General features: G+C 43.7%; 1 protein-coding gene across 13 annotated transcripts in view; it reads right to left on the bottom strand.

The window, feature by feature from the left end:
• CLOCK (clock circadian regulator) overlaps positions 1-22,353 on the bottom strand; it is a 265,133-nt gene that overhangs the window by 214,623 nt on the left and 28,157 nt on the right. For 7 of the 13 annotated variants that reach the window (XM_033945140.1, XM_033945159.1, XM_033945169.1 and 4 more), the window contains 3 exons: positions 22,085-22,171; positions 12,567-12,626; positions 2,245-2,393 (listed from right to left, as the gene is read on the bottom strand). In XM_033945140.1, coding sequence (XP_033801031.1) covers positions 2,245-2,393; positions 12,567-12,626; positions 22,085-22,104 — 229 coding nt within the window. In that variant the 5' untranslated portion in view covers positions 22,105-22,171. Of the gene's footprint in view, positions 1-2,244; positions 2,394-12,566; positions 12,627-22,084; positions 22,176-22,353 lie in introns of those variants that run through there. The other 6 variants (XM_033945122.1, XM_033945131.1, XM_033945148.1 and 3 more) reach the window with 2 other exon arrangements.

The following is a 22,353-nucleotide window of genomic DNA, read 5'->3' as shown; positions in this document are numbered from 1 at the left end:
TCTTCTTTCCTTTCTTTCCCCCACATGTGCAGCATCTTTCCTCCCCTCTCACCCATCACCTTGTGCCTTCCCTCTGCAACAACTTTCTATCCCTCCCTCCCTACCATCCCTCGTGCAGCAGAACCCTTACCCAGTTTCTATCCTTCCCTCACTCCCTCATGCAGCAGAACCTTTGAGCAGCCCCCACCCCCGTCGCCAAACCCCCGCTGACCCTCCCATGCAAACTCCGCCGACCACGAACCCTACATACCTTATCAAGAGCAGCATCGGCAGCACTCTAAACAGGCTGCTTCGAGGCCTTCTCCTGCCGGGGCATTCCCTCTGCTGCATCACGGATGATGTCATCAGTAATGCGACACACGTAAGGTCCCGGCGGGAGAAGGCCGCGAAGCAGCCTGTTTATGGGGTGCTGCCAACGCTGCTCTGGAGGGAGGTATGTAAGGTTAGCGGTCAGCGGAGTACAGAAGCGCGGCGAATCCAAGGACTAGGGCTTATTTTGGGGTTAGGACTTATATTAAGATCTACCCTGAAAATCATGCTAGGGCTTATTTTCGGGGTAGGTTTTATTTTCAAGGAAACATGGTATATTTAAGAACCAAATCAGTCTTCTTTTCCTTTTACCTTTATGTACTTTCATAAAAAAAGTTTGTCACATTTAGAATAGCTCCTTTCAGTTTCGCCTACTACTTTTTCTACTTCATTCAGCTGTTCCCATCCAACTAACTCCTCCTTGAGGTATTCCCCATCTTGATAAAGTTAGATCTTTTGACATTTAGAACATTCAAATTTGAGTAAGTTCTTTTGTCCCGTATTTTAATATTGAACCTCACCATTCTGTGATCACTAGATGACAAAATGATCACCCACCATAACCCCATATTGAACCTCATCATTTGTAAGTACAGTACTAAGTCCAGAATAGTTTTATCCCGTGTGAGTTCTGTTATTAATTGCCAGAACAATTCTTCCTGTAGCGAATCCAAGATCTCCTTGTTTCTAGACGACTCTGCAGCATGGAAGGTCCAATCAACACTTGTTGCATGCTTTGCAGCCCAGCAGCCCAAACTGCAGACATTGGTGACAAATTGTTGATGAGATGACACTGACATGACACTCGTCTGATCCTTCACGCAGTAGCTGAGGTGAGGTCAACTTGCAATTGGTCAATGAAATCCGTCAAAGTGCATGGTTTTGGCATGATGTTGATGAATGTGGACAACCAGACCAGTGAACCCATTGTTTTCTTCTTTTGTACAATCTCTGCTACCACACTGTGACTGCAGCCAACTTTCCTGGCGATCTAGCAGCATGAAAATCCTTCCTTGCTCATCACTGACACATGAACACACTCCTCCAACATCAGGTTCCAAGTGTTTATGTTGATGCAGAAAGTGTATGAAACTCAAAAAGCTCATGCTTTTTACAGTTCCCTATTATCTAGACATATGGACTGTGATTGGCTGATGAAAGCAACCTCCTGATCGGTCACAAATAACACGTGCTGATTGGATAGTCTCGATCCAGTTTTGAAGCATGATTTGTATAAGTTATAGTAGCTATGTTCCAGTATCAACAAAATTATAAAATTAGAAACAAATGGCCTTAAAAAGTTGATTCTAACAGCCAAATGAATCCCTTATAATGTGATATACAGACAAATCTATTGGGCCAAAAGGGGGGGGGGAAGGTCAGAAAGTTGAAATAATGCAAAATTCACAAGTAGTTCCAGACTTTTGCATACTGAAGGGGCACATATATTTGTAAGTTTTTCTATTCCTGCTTGTGTAAAAGGAACTGCTGAAACAGTTATCATTTTGCCAAGAACCCACAAGATCTTTTCTTTTTGTGTTCTGAGCTCTGTGTCCCCATTTTGTTCTGTAGTTGACGTGTTTTGATAAGAAACATTTGTTAAAAAAGAAACATTGCTAGACCTTAGACAAGATAGTATTATATGCTATAATGGAAACTTCCCACTATTCCTCCCCACTTATGTTTGCTACCTTTTTCTAGTTGCTTTTATGTATCCTGTTACCAAATATGGTCTTTCCTACAGTCATATGCTAAGAAAACTGACCCATGTGAAATGCTATATATATGTTACAGTACTCTGAATAAAGGATATATATCTCTTGGCATATTGGCATGTGCGTTTGTGTGTGTATGTGACAGCAGGACAGCAGAACGAGGCTAATACAAATTGGGACCTGGTCGTTTCACACACCACTATATATAGAGACTTATTACCTTTGTGCTTTCGTAAAAAATCAATGCTCGTCTGCAAGACAGTAGATTTGTCCATTTTCCGGGCATTTCCTGGAAGCATGGATCCCAGTTCTTTGATGAGAATATTAAACTGGTCTCTACGTTTCTTTTCAGATTTATTTCTGGATACTCTGAGGGTGGAGAGAGGAGGGAGAGAATAGAAAGACAAAAGTTTTATTTTAAAACCAAATTTAAAAAAAACAACCAAATGAAGTACTGTACTGGGTTTCAATGTTGACTACTACGAATTGAAATTAAAGATTAAGAAACAAAAGAAATAATATTAGGGAGGCAAAAGAAGATCCCCTATCAACTCTTCTCAAAAGACTGGTTTTCTTTGAGAAGGTCAAAAGGGATGATCATAAGTTTTTATAACTTTTTTAACGGGTATAATATAGCAAAGGAGGAGAGTGTGGCATAGTGGTTAAGAATTACAGCCTCAATACCCTGAGGTTGTGGGTTCAAACTCTGCACTGCTCCCTGTGACCCTGGGCAAGTCACTTAATCCTCCACTGCCCAAGGAACAGATATGATTTGGAAACAATCTGATCCTCTTGATTGAAAATTTTTTTGTAAACTTTTTACTAAATATGCCAAAAAGAACTGTCAACTAGATAATTGTCCTTTGAATGTATTGAAAACTGCTCCTTTTGTCTTAAAGCAGATCTCTTCAAATGGACTACTTTTTCTTTAAATAACAGTTTATTTCTAAGAGAATAGATCAAATTTTGATTACACCTATAATAAAAAATGCTAAGGAATCCATCACGCTTAATACTAACTATTGGCCCATAGCCAGTATTCCGTTGTTTACCAAGGTGTGGTCAAGGCTGACTTGGGCCTCCTTTTATAAGGTGCGCTAGCGTTTTTAGCGCGCGAAGGATTAGCGTGTGCAAACCTTGCGCTAAACGAAAAATACTAACGCAAGCTCTATGGAGGCATAAGTATCTAGCGCGCATGGTATTGTAGCGCGCTAAAACCGCTAGTGCACCTTAGTAAAAGGAGCCCTTGGTGAAATATTTAGAAAAATTTCATATTCTTCATGAATATCAATCTGGGTTTTGTTCAGGATTTAGCAGAGACAGTATTGGCCTCTTTAACTGACCATCTCCATGGGTTATTGAGTGTAGGTTCCAGTGCGTTGCTTCTTCAGTTGGATCTAAGCAGTGCCTTTGATCTGGTTGTTCATGAGATCTTGTTGTACTGCTTGAACTCAACTGGAACTGGCTTGAGGGTTGAGGGAGAATCAGGAAAAAGACCTTCATGAAAATGTAGGTGCAGACCTCTATGAAACCCCAAAAAGTTATATTTTGAAGAAAGTCATTGTGCTACTGAATTCTAGTTTCTGAACAATCATTTCGATCCCTGTCAGCAAGAAAAAAATAATTTGCTCTGTAAGAGATTCATCTTTGCCCCCAAAAGCTGGCAAGCATCTGCTGACTATTACAACATTGGTTATCTGCTGACTGTAACAGCCTTGGATATTTTAGGATTTTCCAGAAGACGACGAACCCAAAACAAGAACAAGAAGATAAGCCCAGGCACCATTACTGCAAGATAAGATGTCCTACCAAAAGTTATTTAAACTACTAATGAAGGACAATGAAGCTCAAGAAGAGAGAGGGTCTGCTCTCAGGAATTACTGAACTTGGTATTGAGAATGCATTGTCAGGGAAATAGAAAGGTTAGTTTTGACACTAGGTGACATCATGCTTCAATATGGCTCCAAGATAAAAATGCAGACTATACAATTAGTAGATATGATAAATGTGTCAACCCAATAGAAAGTGAGTATGTAATCATACCGGCTGGCTTAAACTTTAGGATAGATCCATAAACAGAAGGTGGCCACTCTGTATGTATCCATTGGCTCAATGTGCTGTACTTTGTTGTTCCATGAAAAGCTGACTTTTGTCTATTGCTAATAAACCGATATTATATACAGCAATTTGGTTGTTGCGAGGTCAGTTTTATGATAGGGTCTGCAGCCTACCTTATCATCTGGTGATCCCAACCGGGCTCTTTGCCTTTGCTTTTGCGCTCGCCTTTATTGACTGGCGTTTTGTAGCCACCAGCACTTATATTTGACTAGTGTGTATAGCAGGAGTAACTGAGCAGAGCCAGCAGTGACTGGTGCATATCGCCGGAGTACCCGAGGTGACTGGTGCATAAGCCCGTGTTCTTGAGCTAGAGCCAGCAGTGACTGGTGCATATAGTCAACGAACATGAGCAGAGTCAGCTTTGCATCGTTTTTGACTGGTGCATTGAAGCCAGCTTTGAATTGTGTGCTTTCTAAATGATATGAAGCGTTAGAATAAGAAAATGGTTATTATATTATGCTGCTTTTTAGAATGCTTTGACGGGGGGGGGGGGTGTTTAATGTGCTTTACTAACAATAGACGATTTTGACGTTGAATTGTGCTATTTTTATGAATTATCACCATTGGTACCATGTGAATACAGTCACTTACAAAGCTTTTCCTGGTAACCAAACTTTAATCTGATCTATCACTGTTAACTGTTTATATACATTTCCAGTCAGCATGCACCTTGGTGAACATATATTGACAGTATATGGGAACTGATGCCCGACTTCTTTTTTTCTCCTTAACCTACATTTTCCTCCTGAAACTTCCAACCTATTAAAGGTTGGTGCAGCACACTTTGTTTTTAAGCATACTTTTGAGGGTGGTCTTAATGCCAGTAAAACTCTACTGAAAACCCACAAAATTTATGTTCTCGAAGCTATCTTTCAAAGCCTCTCTTCTACATAAAAGAGAGCATTTCTCCATACGATTAAGCCTTTTCTGGCTATGTCCTGGTGCCAACAAGTGAATTAGGGATATTCAGAGTATACATGTAGGAGTAGACGGATTTAAATCATCATTGTTTGTGCATAATGGAGTAGAGAGAAAATAGATGAGAAAGTGTACAGAGGTCTTGATAGCATTGCGTATTTTTTAGGGGATGTATGAGATGATTTAGGTTGGTCAGATGGGACTGTGCATCTGACAATGCAAGGGAAATGCAGGGGGGTTACCGGAGGTTGAAGATATGATAGTGTAAGTTGATGAGAAAAATCAGTTTGTATATTCACAAAAAAGTAGAAAATGAAATGAATGTTGAGTGAATGATTGGACATCCTTGCATGCTTGTTTAATGTATGCTGTGAGATAAACCCTTTATTTTTACAGGTCCAAGAGGTTGCCGTCACTTTTTCCCCATTATTAATGCCTAATTTGTTTTCTAGAGCTCTAAAACTGCAGTCTTCTGCCCACAGCGGATCATGTGGTCCTGCATTCTTTTCTTATGACTCTGCTTTGTATACAGTGCAATTTAGGAAATTACTTATTGGCCTTCATTTATGAGTACTCAAGAATATAGAAACACTGACCATTGTACTCGATTTGAAATGTACATTCTATCACTGAGCGGTGCTGGTATAATTCCTGCAAACTCTGTGGTTTTGAGACAGTGCCTTAAACATTTCCTAGTTTAGATGTTAAAAGTAAGATTTATTCCTCTAACAACCAAGGGGTTCCCTAACTAATTTAGAGGTTTATCCTTTACAGTATAAATAAAGACACCAATATATTGAGTCAGCGAAATTAGGGGTAATTAGGACAGCTGATATTGCCAGAAATGCATTTCTGTCAGTTTATCAATTTGCAAGGACACACGCTGGAAGCATTGAAGATAGTGTTCACTGACCAAATGTTTTGGAGTCTGCATAGATAAGATTGTGTGTCTTAACCCTGTTTCCTTTTTTGTATTGTGTATTGTGCTTAGCTAAAAGGGAATGGGAATTTTTAGCATACACTACTTTGCCTTCTCTTTTATTCTATTTATGGTATGCATACTGTCTAATTTTTCTATTTTCCCTCCACCCATGTGGCATTCCTAGAAGTTCCTTTTTTCCTTCTTACGAGAGGGGAAATATATATAAAGTGCATTGTACTACTTTTCATCATGTGATGTAACGTGCTGGCCTGTTTATTTTTTTTTTTCCTTCACTTGTACAATTGTCAGTACTAAGAGGTGGGGGGTTTTTTGCGTATGACACAGTGCAGCTGAAGGACATGTATAAGGGAATATGCATTTTGTCTAGTTGTGACCTTTCTCTCTTTCAATAAACATATATTTAAAAAAAAAAAAATTAGTGCACTATAATAGTTGCTGGACGTCCAGGGTTTATTTTTTTTTTAGCACTGCACTTCAATTGTTATATTTTGTCTTATCAACGTTGAAGGTTACACAAGCACAGTTTCCAGCTAACAAGCAGTGTGTTCTGCTTCTATGATTTTTAGCTAGACATAGAGAATGCTTTGCTCCTTTGCAAGAATATGAGATATTTAAGTAAATAAAGGAGGTCTACACTGCTGCTAGGTTGGCAATCTGTCTTTAGATTTGTGTACCTGTGTATATGGTATTTTCATTCTGTGCAGTATGTTTTTCTCTCTCTCTCTTGTTTACTCGAGATGAAGTGAACATCTGTGGTGGTGCTTGGGATTATGGGGGATGTAGTGCTGAATTTCTTTAACTGTACAGATCTTTGCAAATGTTTCCTTTTTTTCTCTCATTGTTTCAGTCTGTATGTGTAATCAAGCCGGCATAGTTTTAATGCAGTCTGTCTTTGAAATGCCTGGCAGTGGAGGATAACGTCCAGCATTAAATGGCCTTTTTCCTATTTGGGGAGAACCTTATGTAAACATCTTTTATGTTAGATGACTCTATTATGTGTAATATGCATTTCTAGTGACATGTATATCCTGGACATACAGATGATTCAACTGGACTCTACAGACCTATCTTTTCACTTGTGTATGCTGGACACCCTGCTGGAAACTACAGACATATTTTCCCATAGCCAGGCCCAGACTGTTTGCAATGCTAACAATGATGTTCTTGTTTCCCTGCTGGGAGGATATCCCTTCAAGGTTATGCTGAACTGTTATCACTGCTATATGACTTCATAGACTTCATATGCCAGACACCATAGAAAGCCATAAAACTTTTATAATGAGCAAGGAGCTCTGCTCATGTGGGTGTAACGAAATGAAAGAACTTGGTACCAAACCATGGGTTTCCTGTCTCCCAACCAAACTATGGGAACCAGACTGCTGGATTGTTGAAAGGTCATCTTTGCCAACTTTTCATCTTACAAGGACACCAACTCGAATACGCACAGAATTGTAACACCTCTAATTAGCAGCTGCATGTCTCAATGCTGAAAGAAGAAAGTTCAACAACAGTTCTCTGTTTCTGCAAGGCCCCCCTTTTACTGGGGGGGGGGTTGTGGAGGTGAGAAAGAGGCGTGGACGAATGGGAAGAGTTAGATGTATATTATTTTTATGTACCAATAGGGAATTACAGAACCAGAATTCGGGGATGGACTTTCTTGGAACAAAGGAAGATTTGCTCTGTATAAAAAACACGTGCATTCTAGAAAAAGCCAGAGAGATTCACTTACTTATGCTATGGGGAACTGCTAGCCCCCTGCTAAGCATATGAGTGCAAATTCTTCTCTCCATTGCATATTCTGAACTGACAATACGTTTTTTTAGATATGTCTTTGCTGCTGTAATACTTATAGTTTTTATATTAACAATAAACAAATATTGTCTGTTTTGGAAGATACAATGCCGTCTTGTAGTTATTCCAATGAGGTAAACAAAGCAGCCTTTTACTTCACTAGTTTTAACTCTGTTTCATGAAATTTTTTGGAGAGGTTGTCCTGAATGATCTTGGCCAGGGTGATTGTTGTGATTTGCTTTGGTTTTCTCCCTCTCACATTCTTTCTCTCTCCTGCAGACTGCAGCGGTGGGAAGGGGAGGACCTGTGACTTTCATCTTTCACTTTAGGAAATTTTAATGTGTGATAACTTGCACTACAGTTGTGTTCTATGAATGCCTGAGTATATTTTTGTTCACCGTATCTTTTGCTTATGTTATAATTGCACTTGAGAATAATTCACCTGTTTAATTAAGAGCTAAAGCTAGTTCTTGGAGGTCCTGTTTATATTGAGAATCATAATAATTTATTTTACTCGCTTTAATGTAATCTTGAATCCACATTTGAGGACTTGAGTTGAGTTAGTTGTAAGAATTTCCTGTATTTAGTTTTCCTTTATTTGGATTGAATATGATTTATATTCTACTAACTTACTTTCTTATTATGTCATTTGAAAAATTAATAAAATAATTAAGAATAATTGAGAATCATTTGGTATATGACTTTTCTTATAAGCCTTATGTATCTTTCTACAGACTAAATTATGTATGGGAGCAATAGAACAATGTTTAAATTGTTACCGGATGCATTTTTCTTTTTTCTCTTCTTGGAGGACTAATTTATGTTTCATTAATGAAGTTATGACCCTTTGGTGAGATGCGTACTTTCTTTTGGGAGCTACTATGTTTGAAATTGCCCCATATCTTGTATGTTTGCTTTTTGAATTTCAATAACACTGTTTGGTGTTGAGCGTCTATACATGCCACACATTAGCATCTCAGCATCTGAACTGAAACCAGTTTGTACAAGCAAAAAGCAGGAAATGGTCTCCCAACCTCTGAAAGTCTCCCATAAGCTTCTGTCATATATCTCAATAGGCAGTGAAATGCTCTATCCTGAAAGAAATGTTGTAGGTTGTGAGTGTATGAGGCTTAATAAGAAAAAATATGCAATCGTGATTTCAATTTTATTCCTTTTTAATTTATACTTTGGTATTTTTTCATGTTTTCCCAGGTGCCCTCGATTTTGGTTCTGATTTGTTTTTGTACCCTTTATTTTTCCCAGGCAAGGCAAATCATAGGTTGCATATGCAGGAGTTTCGTCAGCCATAAGCCTGAAGTCATTATGCCATTGTATAGATCCATGGTGAGACCCCACCTGAAATACTGTGTGCAATTCTGGAGGCCGCATTACCATGCTGAGACTGGAGTCGGTCCAGAGAATGGCCATCCGGATGGTCTCGGGACTCAAGGATCTCCCATACGAGGAACGGCTGGATAAGTTGCAGTTGTACTCACTCGAGGAACGCAGAGAGAGGGGTGACATGATCGAGACATTCAAGTATCTCAAGGGCCGCATCGAGGTGGAAGAAGATATCTTCTTTTTCAAAGGTCCCGCTGCAACAAGGGGGCATCCGTGGAAAATCAGGGGCGGGAAACTGCACGGGGACACCAGGAAATTCTTTTTCACTGAAAGGATGGTTGATCGCTGGAATAGTCTTCCACTTCAGGTTATTGAGGCCAGCAGCATGCCTGATTTTAAGGCCAAATGGGATAGACACGTGGGATCTATTCACAAAGGTAGGGGAGGGTCATTGGGGTGGGCAGACTAGATGGGCCGTGGCCCTTATCTGCCGTCTATTTCTATGTTTCTATGATCTGTGAGGAATGGCCCCGATAAAGCCTAAGGGGGTAATAATAATTTAAAAAAAAAAAAAGTCTAAAAAGTGTCCTAAATGGCTACACTTGGACGATCAAAAAGCCTGATTGTCCAAGTACCCATAACCAAAGCTGGTTTTTAGACGTATCTAAAAACAGCTTAGGCCTTTCCCCTGCCACTAAACGCACAGAGAGAAAAGAGGTGTGTTTAGAGGAGGGGAAAGGGCGGGCAGTGGGCAGGAGGTGGGCCGACCTACACCTAGGCGTACAACAGGTATAACCAAAACATTTACAAGTTGCCTAGTCAGCACTTAGACCTTTTTGACTTAGACGTAGTCAAACCAGGTCTAAGTGCCGAAAAAGGGGCTGCTGAGCTGGCGCCATCAGTTCAGCAGCACGGCATCCTACCCACCGCAAGCATCGCGGCAGGAGAGATGCCTCATCTCCCCTACCGTGATGCCATCACTCCTCTAACCAAACTGCCGCGATCCATCACCCCCCCTCGCAATTAACATCGGGCCAGGAGAGCTCCCAAGCTCTCCTGGCCCTGGCGACCCCCCCGACGCTACTCGTTCGGGCCAGGAGGGAGCCCAAACCCTCCTGGCCCTGGCGACCCCTCCGCCGCTGCTCGTTTGGGCCAGGAGGGAGCCCAAACCCTCCTGGCCCTGGCAACCCCCCCGCCCCTACTCGTTCGGGCCAGGAGGGAGCCCAAATCCTCCTGGCCCCTGCGACCCCCTACCCCCACCCCGCACATTACGGGCAGGAGGGATCCCAGGCCCTCCTGCCCTCGACGCAACTCCTATTCTGATTGGCCCAGGCGCCTTAGGCCCCACCTGTGGGTGGGGCTTTGGGACAGCTGGGCCAATCCGGCCCCATTCTGCTGTTAGCTGCCTGCCGGACAGGTGGGTTTGGCACCGTCTGTCCGGCCAACTTGAAACAAGGTACGGGGAAGGGGGGTGGGGGTGGGGTCGGCCGGGGGGTCACGGATAGGCTGGGAGGGCGATTGGGGGTTCTGTACAATTGGTCCCCACCTTACCATCTTCAATTTTAATAAAACTTGGCATGTAAATACCCTAACTTATGGCACTAAGCAATGCAAAGTTTCAACCCCTAAAACCTGAAATTCATGTAGTAAGAGGTGCCTAAGTAGAGGCCTTAAATTTTTTGTGTATGTCGTACGAAACAAATGGGCAACTTCAATGGCCTCCTGTACACAGAGTATTGCTAACATCAGCCTGAAAATTAACCCCTCTTCTACGAAACTGCGATAGCAGTTTTTAGCACGGTCAGCTGAACAGAATGGCCCACGCTACTCCCGACACTCATAGGAATTTTAAGAGAGTCGAGAGCAGCATGGGCCATTCAGCGTGGATCAACGCGCTAAAAACTGCTATCGTAGTTTCATAGAAGAGGGGATTAGTCTACTGATGCAACTTTTTGTACTTAATAAGCTTTTAGAGTTTCAAAAGTCTAGGCTAAGTGCTCTTCTAATGCCTCAATGCCAAAGTTAGCCAAAAACTCAATTCGCTAATTTTGGGCTTCATCTTTGGGGGCCCTAGATTTGTAACAAATTTAAGTGTTGACTTCTTGCTTGGTACACCTGCTCAACTATTGATTACTGTTCATCTATGAAAATTTCCAAGGCCTGCTTTCATTTATTTGCAAAGATATTGCAAGTCAAACAGAGCAGCAAAAATATTAATAACAAATTTTATCCATTTTTGAAGTCTTGTACAGTGGAACCTTGGTTTACGAGCATAATTCGTTCCAGAAGCATGCTCGTAAACCAAATTACTCATATATCAAAGCGAGTTTCCCCATAGGAAGTAAGGGAAACTCGCTTGATATGTTCCCACCCACCGAGAACCGGCATCGCTCCCCCCCTCCCCGTGCAAACCGGCACCCCCCGCCCGAACAGCAATGAACCTTACCCCCCATCTGGCACCGGTATGCAGCCCACAGAACGTGCCGGTACAAGAAGTTCCTGCCTCTTGCCTGGGCCTTAAGCATCTGCGCATGCTCAAAGCCTTCTGGTTCTCGCTCTCTCTGAGATTCTAGAAACCTAATCATCAGGTTAGAAACCTAATCATCAGGTTAGAAAGAGTCTGAAGTTTATCAGTAACAATATTGCAGAGCTGGAGGAGTTGCCGTACAGACAACGATTAGAGAAACTGGGTCTTTTCTCCCTTGAACAGAGAAGATTGAGAGGGGACATGATCGAAACATTCAAGATAATGAAGGGAATAGACTTAGTAGATAAGGACAGGTTGTTCACCCTCTCTAAGGTAGGGAGGTCACTCTCTAAAACTGAAAGGGGATAGATTCCATACGAACATAAGGAAGTTCTTCTTCACCCAGAGAGTGGTAGAAAACTGGAACGCTCTTTAGGAGTCTGACATAGGGGAAAACACCCTCCAGGGATTCAAGACAAAGTTAGACAAGTTTCTGATGAACCAGAACATGCACTGGTAGGGCTAGTCTCAGATAGGGCGCTGGTTTTTGACCAGAGGGCCACCGTGTGAGCGGAATGCTGGGCATAATGGACCACTGGTCTGACCCAGCAGCGGCAGTTCTTATGTTCTTAATTAAGGACTCTGACAAAAAATCAGTTCACACCTGGTCAAAAGTTGTGCATAACTTGTCGAAAAGAGATAAACACCACAATGACTGCTCAAGCTTCATTATCTGATCCATCATCTGATGAAGAACCAAAAACTGAAAAAGTGAAGGCTTGAACTATAAATTTCCAAGTTATTCGTATTAACATAGTGCTATTATATGTCTACAAATGTTATATTTTTCAAGGTTTTTACACAGAGAATTTTAAAAGAATAAACTTTTGGAACCTTTTCTGACTTCAGACCCTCACTTTTATATACAAGTAAAACATCAGAACAACGTGCACTTCTGTCCTACCTTTTTGCTTTATCTTTATCATCATCTTCCACCAGTCCATCAAAAATACTAATATCATCTCTACAAGAGATAAAGGGAGAAACAAACTAAGGCATACTAATGTTAAGCAAAATTCTTCCATAAAAAGAAATTAGGCTTTTACCTTGATGATATCTTTTCTAGTAGATAGGGATGATGTGCTAAACCATAGGGTTATCCTTCTGCACTCACAAGCATATTGCAGAAGATGTCAATCATAGTTTTTCAATTCCTCTTCATCTTCCATGGTCTCTACTGCCCCCCTTCAGTTCGTACCAAAGCTGGCAACAGCCCTAGAGAAAAAGACAGGAGAAGGAGGACTACAGGGAATTCCCCCAAACCAGGGGTCTGCATGACAGCGAGACTCTTCTGGTAGATATAATTGCTACCAGGAATTCTGTTTTGACAGATAGATCCATGAGAGAGGTGTCATGTAAAGGCTCATACCCTGTTGAATCCTTCTAAGACTATGTTAAGATTCCATGATGAAAACAGATCTTGAATCGGTGTCCTTAGTTTGAGGGCTGGATTATGGCCCTCGAGGACCGGAGTTCCCCATCCCTGTTCTACAGGAATAAGAGATCCACGTACTATGAACGCCTGGGCCAGGGTGGAAACACATACAGTAGCCTGGTCTTTGGCCTTGGTTGAACCAGGATGTCTAGCCCTGCACTTCTGGGTTCAATCTTCAGCTGAAGAAACGAGTCACCTTTTCGTTCTTTGCAGTCATCATTAGGTTGAACATCAGACATCATCATCGTTTCACAATGGCTAGGAATGCTTTCAGGGACAATGACCACTCTCCCGGGTCTAATGTCTGTCTGCCGAGATAATCCGATTAAATATTGTTCACCCTGGCTATGTGTGCCACAGAGATTGCCTACAGGTGAATTTCTGCCCAACAGAACAATGTTTTCACCTCCTGCCAGAGCGGAGTACTCCTGGTGGCATGGCATGCTGCTACTATTTGAGTTATTGTCAGGTACTTGTGACTTGGTCTGGCCTCCATGATGATGGGATACTGGATTAGATGGACCATTGGTCTGACCCAGTACAGCTAGTCTTATGTTCTTCTGGTGCCTCCCTACCTGTTGACAAAGGCCACTGTTGTGGCATTGTCGGAGAAGACTGACTGCTTTGCCCTCCAGCAAAGACTGCAGTCATTGCAGTGCCAGACAAACGGCTCACAGTTCCAGCCTATTGATAAACCATTTCCACTGAAACAGAGTTCATTGTCTTTGAACTGGATGACCGCTGGAATGAGCCCTCTAGCCGAACAAGCTGGCATCCGTCATTAGGATGACTCAGGAATTGATCCGGAGTGTGCTTCTGGAGGAAAGACTCGGCCTTTTGCTGTGTTGAATAAGACCCCCAGAAATTTCAGGGACTGTTCCAGAACTAGGTGGCTCTTTCGAAAGTTCACAATCCAGCCCAGACTCTGCAACATCTGCACAGCTGCCGCTACTCCTTTTTTTCCTCATTCTGCTCGAGATGGTGCTCTGATGAGACAATCTTCAAGTGCAAGTGTACTTGCCAATCCTCTCTGCAGAGATAAGCAGCCATTACCATCATAACTTTGGTGAAAATTTGAGGCACTGTTGCCAGCTAGTAGTGATTCTCCAACAAGAAGAGAAGAGTGAATGTGGTCCCTCTTCACAAAAGTGGATGCAGAGAGGAAGCAGGAAACTACTGGCCAGTAAGCCTCACTTCAGTTATTGGAAAAATAATGGAAACATTGCTAAAGGAAAGGATAGTGAAATTCTTAGAATCTAATGGATTACAAGATCCAAGGCAACATGGGTTTACTAAAGGTAAATCATGCCAAACAAATCTGATTGAATTCTTTGACTGTGTGACCAGAGAAATGAATCAAGGACATGTGCTAGATATAATTTACTTAGATTTTAGCAAAGCTTTTGACACGGTTCCTCATAGGAGGCTCTTAAATAAAGTCCATGGGCTGAAATTAGGGCCCAAAGTGGTGAACTGGATTAGAAACTGGTTGACGGAGAGATAGTTCTGCCCACAGAAAGATGTGAAGTGCCTTATGACCCTAGAGACTCCCCAATTCGTAATCTATTCGTATTACATTCAGAAATCAATTCTATAGTGCTACCAGACACACACAGCGTTGCACAGAGGCACAAAGAATAAGAAAAGCTCTAAACCTCCACAGACTCACCCTTCATGGACCCCGAGAGAGACAAGAATATACCCGTATAAAACATCACTGTGCAGCAATTTGCCTTCTGCCGACCCATAACGACAAAAAACCGAGATTGGGCGGCTGAGCACAGGGCAGAATCTCTTTCTTAAGCACTGTGAGGCGTAACAGTATAGTCCAGATTAAAGTAGTTAAGTCTTTCAAGTAGAGAGAGTGGGGAAACACACAAAAGGTATATCACCGCAACAGTGACAAAAGCTGTTGAAACACTCTCGACGCACAGAACCCCGAAAACAGGGACGCCGCGGGATACAGTGACCTAAGTCAGCTGCAAAATAAACCCCGTGAACGCTGCAGTGTTCCCGCTAGCACTGGAGACCCAAGTGCGTGCCTGTTTCATGTCAAAATGAACCGGCTCTATCAAAAGCGCATTAAAAATCTACCCGGAGCCAACCATTAAAATATTTTTCTCACTGTCATAGCATAAAATGCTTAAAATGAACATTGGAAAGAAATAAATGAATGTTGCTTCGTTCTCCTCAACTTAGGAAAATAAGCGTGCGCCTCTTGCGCTCAGTCAAGAACCAGCTATGTGAAGAACACACCCGGAGCCATCCAAATATTCACCTCCACCCGGTCACAGGAACTGCCAAGCAGAGTCCGCCTCGGGGAGAAAACCCACTACCGCTGTGGCACTGCTGCCAGAGTATGAAAACAAGCACGCGCCTACAACACAAGGGAAGGCACCAGTTCCATCAACAGAGCTCTATCCTTACACCCGAAGCCTTTTACTGAATAAACTTCATACAAATTTAAATTTACTTGTCAGTTGCTAAACTATTTCCACAACTCTACAAAAGATAGCGTTTGATAAAAAAAACATATTCCTTCTGTAGATTCACACCAAACCCGCAGCTCCACCACAACCAGAAACCAGAAAAGAAGTTCAAATGAAAAACATATACTCACAATTTTGTTGATAGGGCCGGCAGATGCCGGTTGCTAGCACTATGAGGGCAGAAATGTTTAATAGTCACTGTGGTCTCTTTTTTTTTTTTTTTTAAACAGTGAAGGGAAAGAAGAAAAATCGAGACCAAATCAGACCCTCTATCATTGGAGGGAAGGTGAAGCAGGGACCTGGGGGGACCCAGGTGTAATCCCTAAAGCCAGCACCGTTCAGCCAGACACCCCTGTCTCACTGAAGAGAAACCTCAACAGGAGAAATAAAATTGCCATCTCACTGAAGACAAACCTCAACAGGAGAAAATAATTGCCAAGTCACAGCCAGAATCCATGAGCTAGATGAATAGCAATCATCACCTGCTGGGAGATAGAGCATACTGATGATGCAGGAGCCATGCCAGCCAACAGGATCACATGTTAATCAGTTTCTCTATCTCCACCTGCTGGTACAGGATCACCTGTTAATCAGTTTCTCTATCTCCACCTGCTGGTACATGTGTGCTATCCCATTGGTCTCTGGATTCATCTGCTGCTGTTGCTAAGGGAAGTGGAATTTTGTCAGCTTAGCTTTGGATGCCACATCTACCAACATTGCCTGAAGCCACAAGGTATGACATGCAGCCACCCTGAGAGCCATAGACTTGGCTGAAGCCCGCAACAGGTAAGGCAAGCAAGAGCAAGGAAGCAGCAGGAGAGAGTGAAAGAAGGAGAAGGAAGCAAAAGCAAGAGCAAATAATCACACGAGGGGAAGAGGAGGCAGGAGACTACAGGGGGAATCGGCAAGAGTTAGTTCCGCCCATCCCTGACGTTGACCACCGAAGCTCCCCCTTAAAAGGGGAGGGGCCAACGGCACTCAGCCGTTTGGCGCGCGTCGAAGGCGAGCGTTAAAGGCGCTCGCCTTAGCAAGAGTGCCTTTGCGAAGGGCCTTGAGAAGGGACGCCAAAGGAGAGCAGAAGGAGACCACAGCAGGCGCAGAGGACACACAACTAGGCAGACACAGCAGACAACAGGCACAGAGGACAGCCACAGCAAACACAGAAGTCATCCACAGCAGACCAGCAAGCGGGCAGCAATGGAAGCAGCAGACAGAAGCAGCATGTTGAGCTACCCAGTTTTCTGCACTGTCTGCCATATGCATGACTATCTCTCTTCTAGGAGGCGGTCTTACGTATGCGCTCGATGCAGAGAACTGAAGACTCCTGGAGGGCAGAATACTGAAACTGGAGGCACTTCAAGCAATGGAGGAGGAAGACAGAGATGCAGAAAACACCAAGACAGAGTATGCAGCAAACATTAAGACAGAGAACACCATCGAGGAAGAAGTCCGAGAGCTGGAGAAGTTCATAGAGGAGACATATAAGGAGGCCGTGGAAAATCACCAGCAACAGTGGAACTGCTGAGATACACCTGCAGAGAGCGTGGACCACCCGATGGACAACCACCAGGAAGAAATGGGTGACACAGCAGCAATATCTGGAAACAGCGGAGGGAACCCAAAAGAAGACGAGTCTGGTGCAAGCCACCGCCAGGATGAGAGAAAATAGATGGGAACGAGGGACATGAACCTACGGCTGGAGAGATGGACATACACCAGGGACACGGACCTGCGCCTGGAGAATCAAGAGAAGAGAGAGAGGACAACAATCGTTGTGGGGGACTCCATCATCAGACAAGTCGACAGCCACATAGCGGGAGGAAGACTGGATCGACTGGTGACCTGCCTAACGGGAGCCAAGGTAGAAGACATAGTGAGCCGCACCGACAGGATCATTGACAGCGTGGAAGAAGAAGATACGGCGGTGGTGATCCATGTGGGGACAAACAATGTGATCAGCAAGAACTACAACAGGGAAGAACTGTAGGACCAGTTCCGGATGCTAAGAAGGAAGCTGAAGACCAGAACACAGAGGATAGCATTCTCGGAGATCCTGCCGGTACCCAGGGCCGACGAGAAGATGGAGATGCAAATGGAGGCAGCTGAAGCTTCAAGCAGTCAACGCATGGATACGGCGCTGGTGTGAGAAAGAAGGATTCCACTTCATGTGCAATTGGACGACGTTCTGGGGCAAGAGCAAGCTATTCAGGAAGGACAGACTCCACCTCAGCAGAGACAGAACGAGGCTACTTGCAAGCAACATCCAGAGAGAAGTTGAGAAGTTTTTAAACTAGGAAGAAGGGGAAAGCCGACAGTCGACCGAGAGAGAGTCGATGGTTCGGGAACAGGTATACCTGGAGGATACCGTGCAGGAAGGGAGAGAGGAAGACCCATCAGATCACAAGCAAGACAGATTGAAAGGGACACAAGAGGGAAGGAAATGCAAGAAAGGAACAGGTCGTAAACTCAAATGTATGTACACGAGCGCAAGGAGCCTAAGGAATAAGATGGGTGAATTAGAAGCTATGGTACAAAAAGATAACGTTGACATCATCAGCATCACAGAAACATGGTGGACTGAGGAAAACATCTGGGACACTGTGCTACCGGGATACAAACTATACCGCAGAGATAGAGTGGCTCAAAAAGGTGGGGGCATTGCCATATATGTCAAAGAAGGAATTGAATCTACTGGAGAGAACATACCACAACTGATGGATAAGTTAGAGTCTCTATGGATCAAAATTTCAGGAACAACTGGACTGGAAACGAAGATTGGCATCTACTACCAACCCCCAGGGCAGTCCGAAGAAATTGATGGGGAAATGAGAGACGAGATTAAATGCAACTGCAAGGGAGGCAACGCAATTATCATGGGTGACTTCAACTATCCGGGATAGACTGGAACCTAGGCACCTCAGGCTGCGTTAGGGAGACCAAGTTCCTGGATGCTGTAGGCGATTGCTTCCTGGAACAACTTGTAAAACAAAATACAAGAGGAAATGCAATTCTGGACTTAATTCTAAATGGACTGCGAGGACCGGCACAAAGTGTAGAAGTAGAAGGGACGCTGGGAAGCAGCGATCACAATATCATCCGCTTCGAACTGGATGCAGGTGAGAAACATCGGTCCTAAACGACGGCCACGGCACTGAACTTCCGAAAAGGGAATTACAAAGGGATGAGTCTCATGGTGGGGAAGAAGATTAAGAAAAGGATAAGCACTGTAAAAACTCTAGAGTAAGCTTGGTCACTTTTTAAGGACACAGTCACCGAGGCGCAAAATCTATATATACCGCATATCAACAAAGGATCCAAAATGAAAAAGAACAAAGAACCGGCATGGCTCACTGTAGAGGTGACGGAAGCAATCAGAGACAAGAAAACTACATTTAAAGGAATGGAAAAGGTCAAAAACGGATGAAAACTGGAATAAGCACAAACATCAATGAAAGGTGCCATAAGGCGGTAAAAGGGGCCAAAAGAGACTACGAGGAATAAATAGCCAAGGAGGCAAAAACTACAAGCCGTTCTTTCGATATATTAAGGGGAAGCGATCTGCGAAGGAAGCAATAGGGCCGTTGGATGACTGTGGAATAAAGGGAGTGCTAAAGGAGGACAAAGAAATTACAGACAAACTGAACACATTTTTTGCGTCTGTATTTACCGAAGAGGATATACACAGCATACCGGAACCCATCAGGCTATATGCTGGAAACTAAGACAGGAAACTGACAGGGTTGACAGTCAGTCTAGAAGAGGTATGCAAGCAGATTGATACGCTTAAGAGCGATAAAGCTCCAGGTCCGGATGGCATCCATCCGAGGAGTCATCAAGGAACTGAAAGGGACTATTGGCTGAACTGCTTCAGAATCAGAAAATAATATTAAATATTGAACTAAGGCCAGTACTGGGCAGACTTGCACGGTCTGTGTCTGTATATGGCCATTTGGGGGAGGATGGGCTGGAGAGGGCTTCAATGGCTGGGAAGGTTTAGAAGGGATGGAGTAGGTTTTAACTGAGATTTCGGCATTGGACATTGGTACGATGAGTGAGGTAGAGCTTTGGATTCTTGCCCAGAAATAGCTAAGAAGAAAAAATTTAAAAAATTTAAATTGAATCAGGTTGGGCAGACTAGATGGACCATTTGGGTCTTTATCTGCCGTCATCTACTATGTTAATAGCCAATCTGTCGATCAAATCGGGAAAGATTCCGGAAGACTGGAAGGTGGCAAACGTTACGCCGATCTTCAAAAAAGGTTCGAGGGGAGATCCAGGAAACTACAGACTGGTGAGTCTGACCTCGGTACCTGGAAAGTTGGTAGAGGCGCTGATAAAGGACCGCATCATTGATCACCTTGACGGACACGATCTGATGAGAACCGGCCAGCACGGTTTCAGTAAAGGAAGATCTTGCCTGACGAACTTGCTGCACTTCTTCAAGGGCGTAAACAGGCGGATAGACAAGGGCGACCCGGTCGACATTATATATCTGGATTTTCAGTAGGCGTTCAACAAAGTTGCACATGAACGACTACTTCGGAAAATTGCATACCATGGAATCGAGGGTGAAATACTCATGTGGATTAAAAACTGGTTGGAGCATAGGAAACAGAGAGTGGAGGTAAATGGACAATTCTCAGACTGGAAGAGTGTCACCAGCGGGGTGCCGCAGGGCTCAGTGCTTGGGCCGTGCTCTTCAACATCTTTATAAACAATCTGGACATTGGTACAATGAGTGAGGTGATTAAATTTGTGGACGATACGAAGTTATTCATAGTAGTGAAGACACAGGGAGATTGCGAAGATCTGCAACATGACATAATCAAGCTCGAGAAATGGGCAATGACATGGCAAATGAGGTTCAACGCAGATAAGTGCAAAGTGATGCATGTCGGGAACAAAAATCTCATGCACGAATACAGGATGTCCGGGGCGGTACTTGGAGAGACCTCCCAGGAAAGGGACTTGGGAGTTCTGATTGACAAGTCCAAGAAGCCGTCTGCGCAATGCGCTGCAGCGGCGAAACGGGCAAACAGAATGCTAGGAATGATCAAGAAGGGGATCACGAACTGATCAGAGAAGGTTATCATGCTACTGTACCGGGCCATAGAGCGCCCTCACCTGGAGTACTGCGTCGAGCACTGGTCACTGTACATGAAAAAGGACACGGTACTACTCAAAAGGGTCCAGAAAAGAGCGACTAAAATGGTTAAGGGTATGGAAGAGTTGCCGTATAGTGAGAGACTGGAGAAACTGGGCCTCTTCTCCCTTGAAAAGAGGAGACTGTGAGGGGACATGATTGAAACATTCAAAATACTGAAGGGAATAGACTTAATAGATAAGGACAGGTTGTTCACCCTCTCCAAGGTAGGGAGAACGAGAGGGCACTCTCTAAAGTTGAAAGGGGATAGATTCCGTACAAACTTATATTTTGGTGTCTTTTAAGGATATTTTGTCTTGGGGTTTTTTGCTATAGTAATCTCCAATACTGGGAGACAGTCACCTGAGGCTACAGAAAAAATGGAGGTGCTTCCCGCCAAAATCGGAGCCAAAACTGCTAAAAACGGAGCTCTGGAGGCCTGCAGCATCTGAGAGGCCTGAATCGAACCCAGCCGCTAAAGCAGGCAAGCTGGAAGCAGCGGTAAGAGAGAGTCCCCAGCAGCATCAGCGGTAAGGGAATCCTTTTTGCCCTGACCATCGGCAGCTGGGGAACCTCCTGCATGGGCATCAGGGGAAGCCCGGGCTTCCCCACTGTCAGTTGCCAATTCATGAGGCACTTGCGCAGGGTATCCCTGGCCGCCGGCACCCGATGCTGACGAGGATCCCCCTCCACTCCGGCCTGCACATCACTTGCAAAGGCCAGCTGCGAGTGCCTCGTGTCTAAAGCACAATGAGCACTTTTCATCTAGCTAGGAGAAAAAGTGCCGGTTAGCAGAAAAATACAATAACATACAGTAAATTTAAAGGGAAAATACCCTTTAGACTGGCACAGCCTCAGGATTTGGTTTTTTTGATTTTTCTCATAACAGACTCCATTGGCTCTCTAAGCCGGTGGCCAGGCTGCCAGCTGAGGCACCTATACAAAAAATTTGGGGAGGTAGAGGAAGGGGGGGAGGGACCCAACTCGAGGCTCGTCGGGTTTGACACCCCCGAGGTTGGACGGACCCCCAAACAGGACCCATCCAAGCTCCATCCAGCAACAAAAGTGGACAAGCGGCCCTAAACAAATTCCAACAGCACTAACAAGGGGAGCCTATATTTTTTCTAGCTTACTACCTGCTTGGAGACTGAGCAAGACTGGTTTAGGAGAGGAAGCCTCAGCTAATATACTACAACCAACGTTTGGTCTCAGTCTCCACCTGCTGGTCACAGTAAGCTATTACCCATCAGTCAAGAACTGTACCGGTCTAGAGAGTGACAAAGAACATTTTTTAAAAACTTTGCTGAGACTGATGGCTAATTTTCTCATTAAACATTTTAAATTTTTAAGCATACCTGTCTGCAATGGAGCTCATTTTATGCCTGTTTATGGTAAAGAACAGAAGATGCCACACTTTAGTCTTGTGGTAGACATTTGTACACCTGTCTGGGGGAGAAAGGAAAACAGATAAATGATACTGCTTTAAAAAAGGACATGTTCATATATACAATGACAAATCTTCTCAAACAGAAAAGTGGAACAACTAGAAATATAGTGGAACCTTGGTTTATGAGCATAATTCGTTTCAGAAGGCACCCATCCCGCACGAACCGGCACCCCCCGC

Source organism: Geotrypetes seraphini, chromosome 1 (genome assembly GCF_902459505.1).
Source record: "Geotrypetes seraphini chromosome 1, aGeoSer1.1, whole genome shotgun sequence".
NCBI lineage: Eukaryota > Metazoa > Chordata > Amphibia > Gymnophiona > Dermophiidae > Geotrypetes > Geotrypetes seraphini.
Note: the sequence above shows the minus strand (reverse complement) of the source record. Positions and strands in the feature narration are given on the sequence as shown.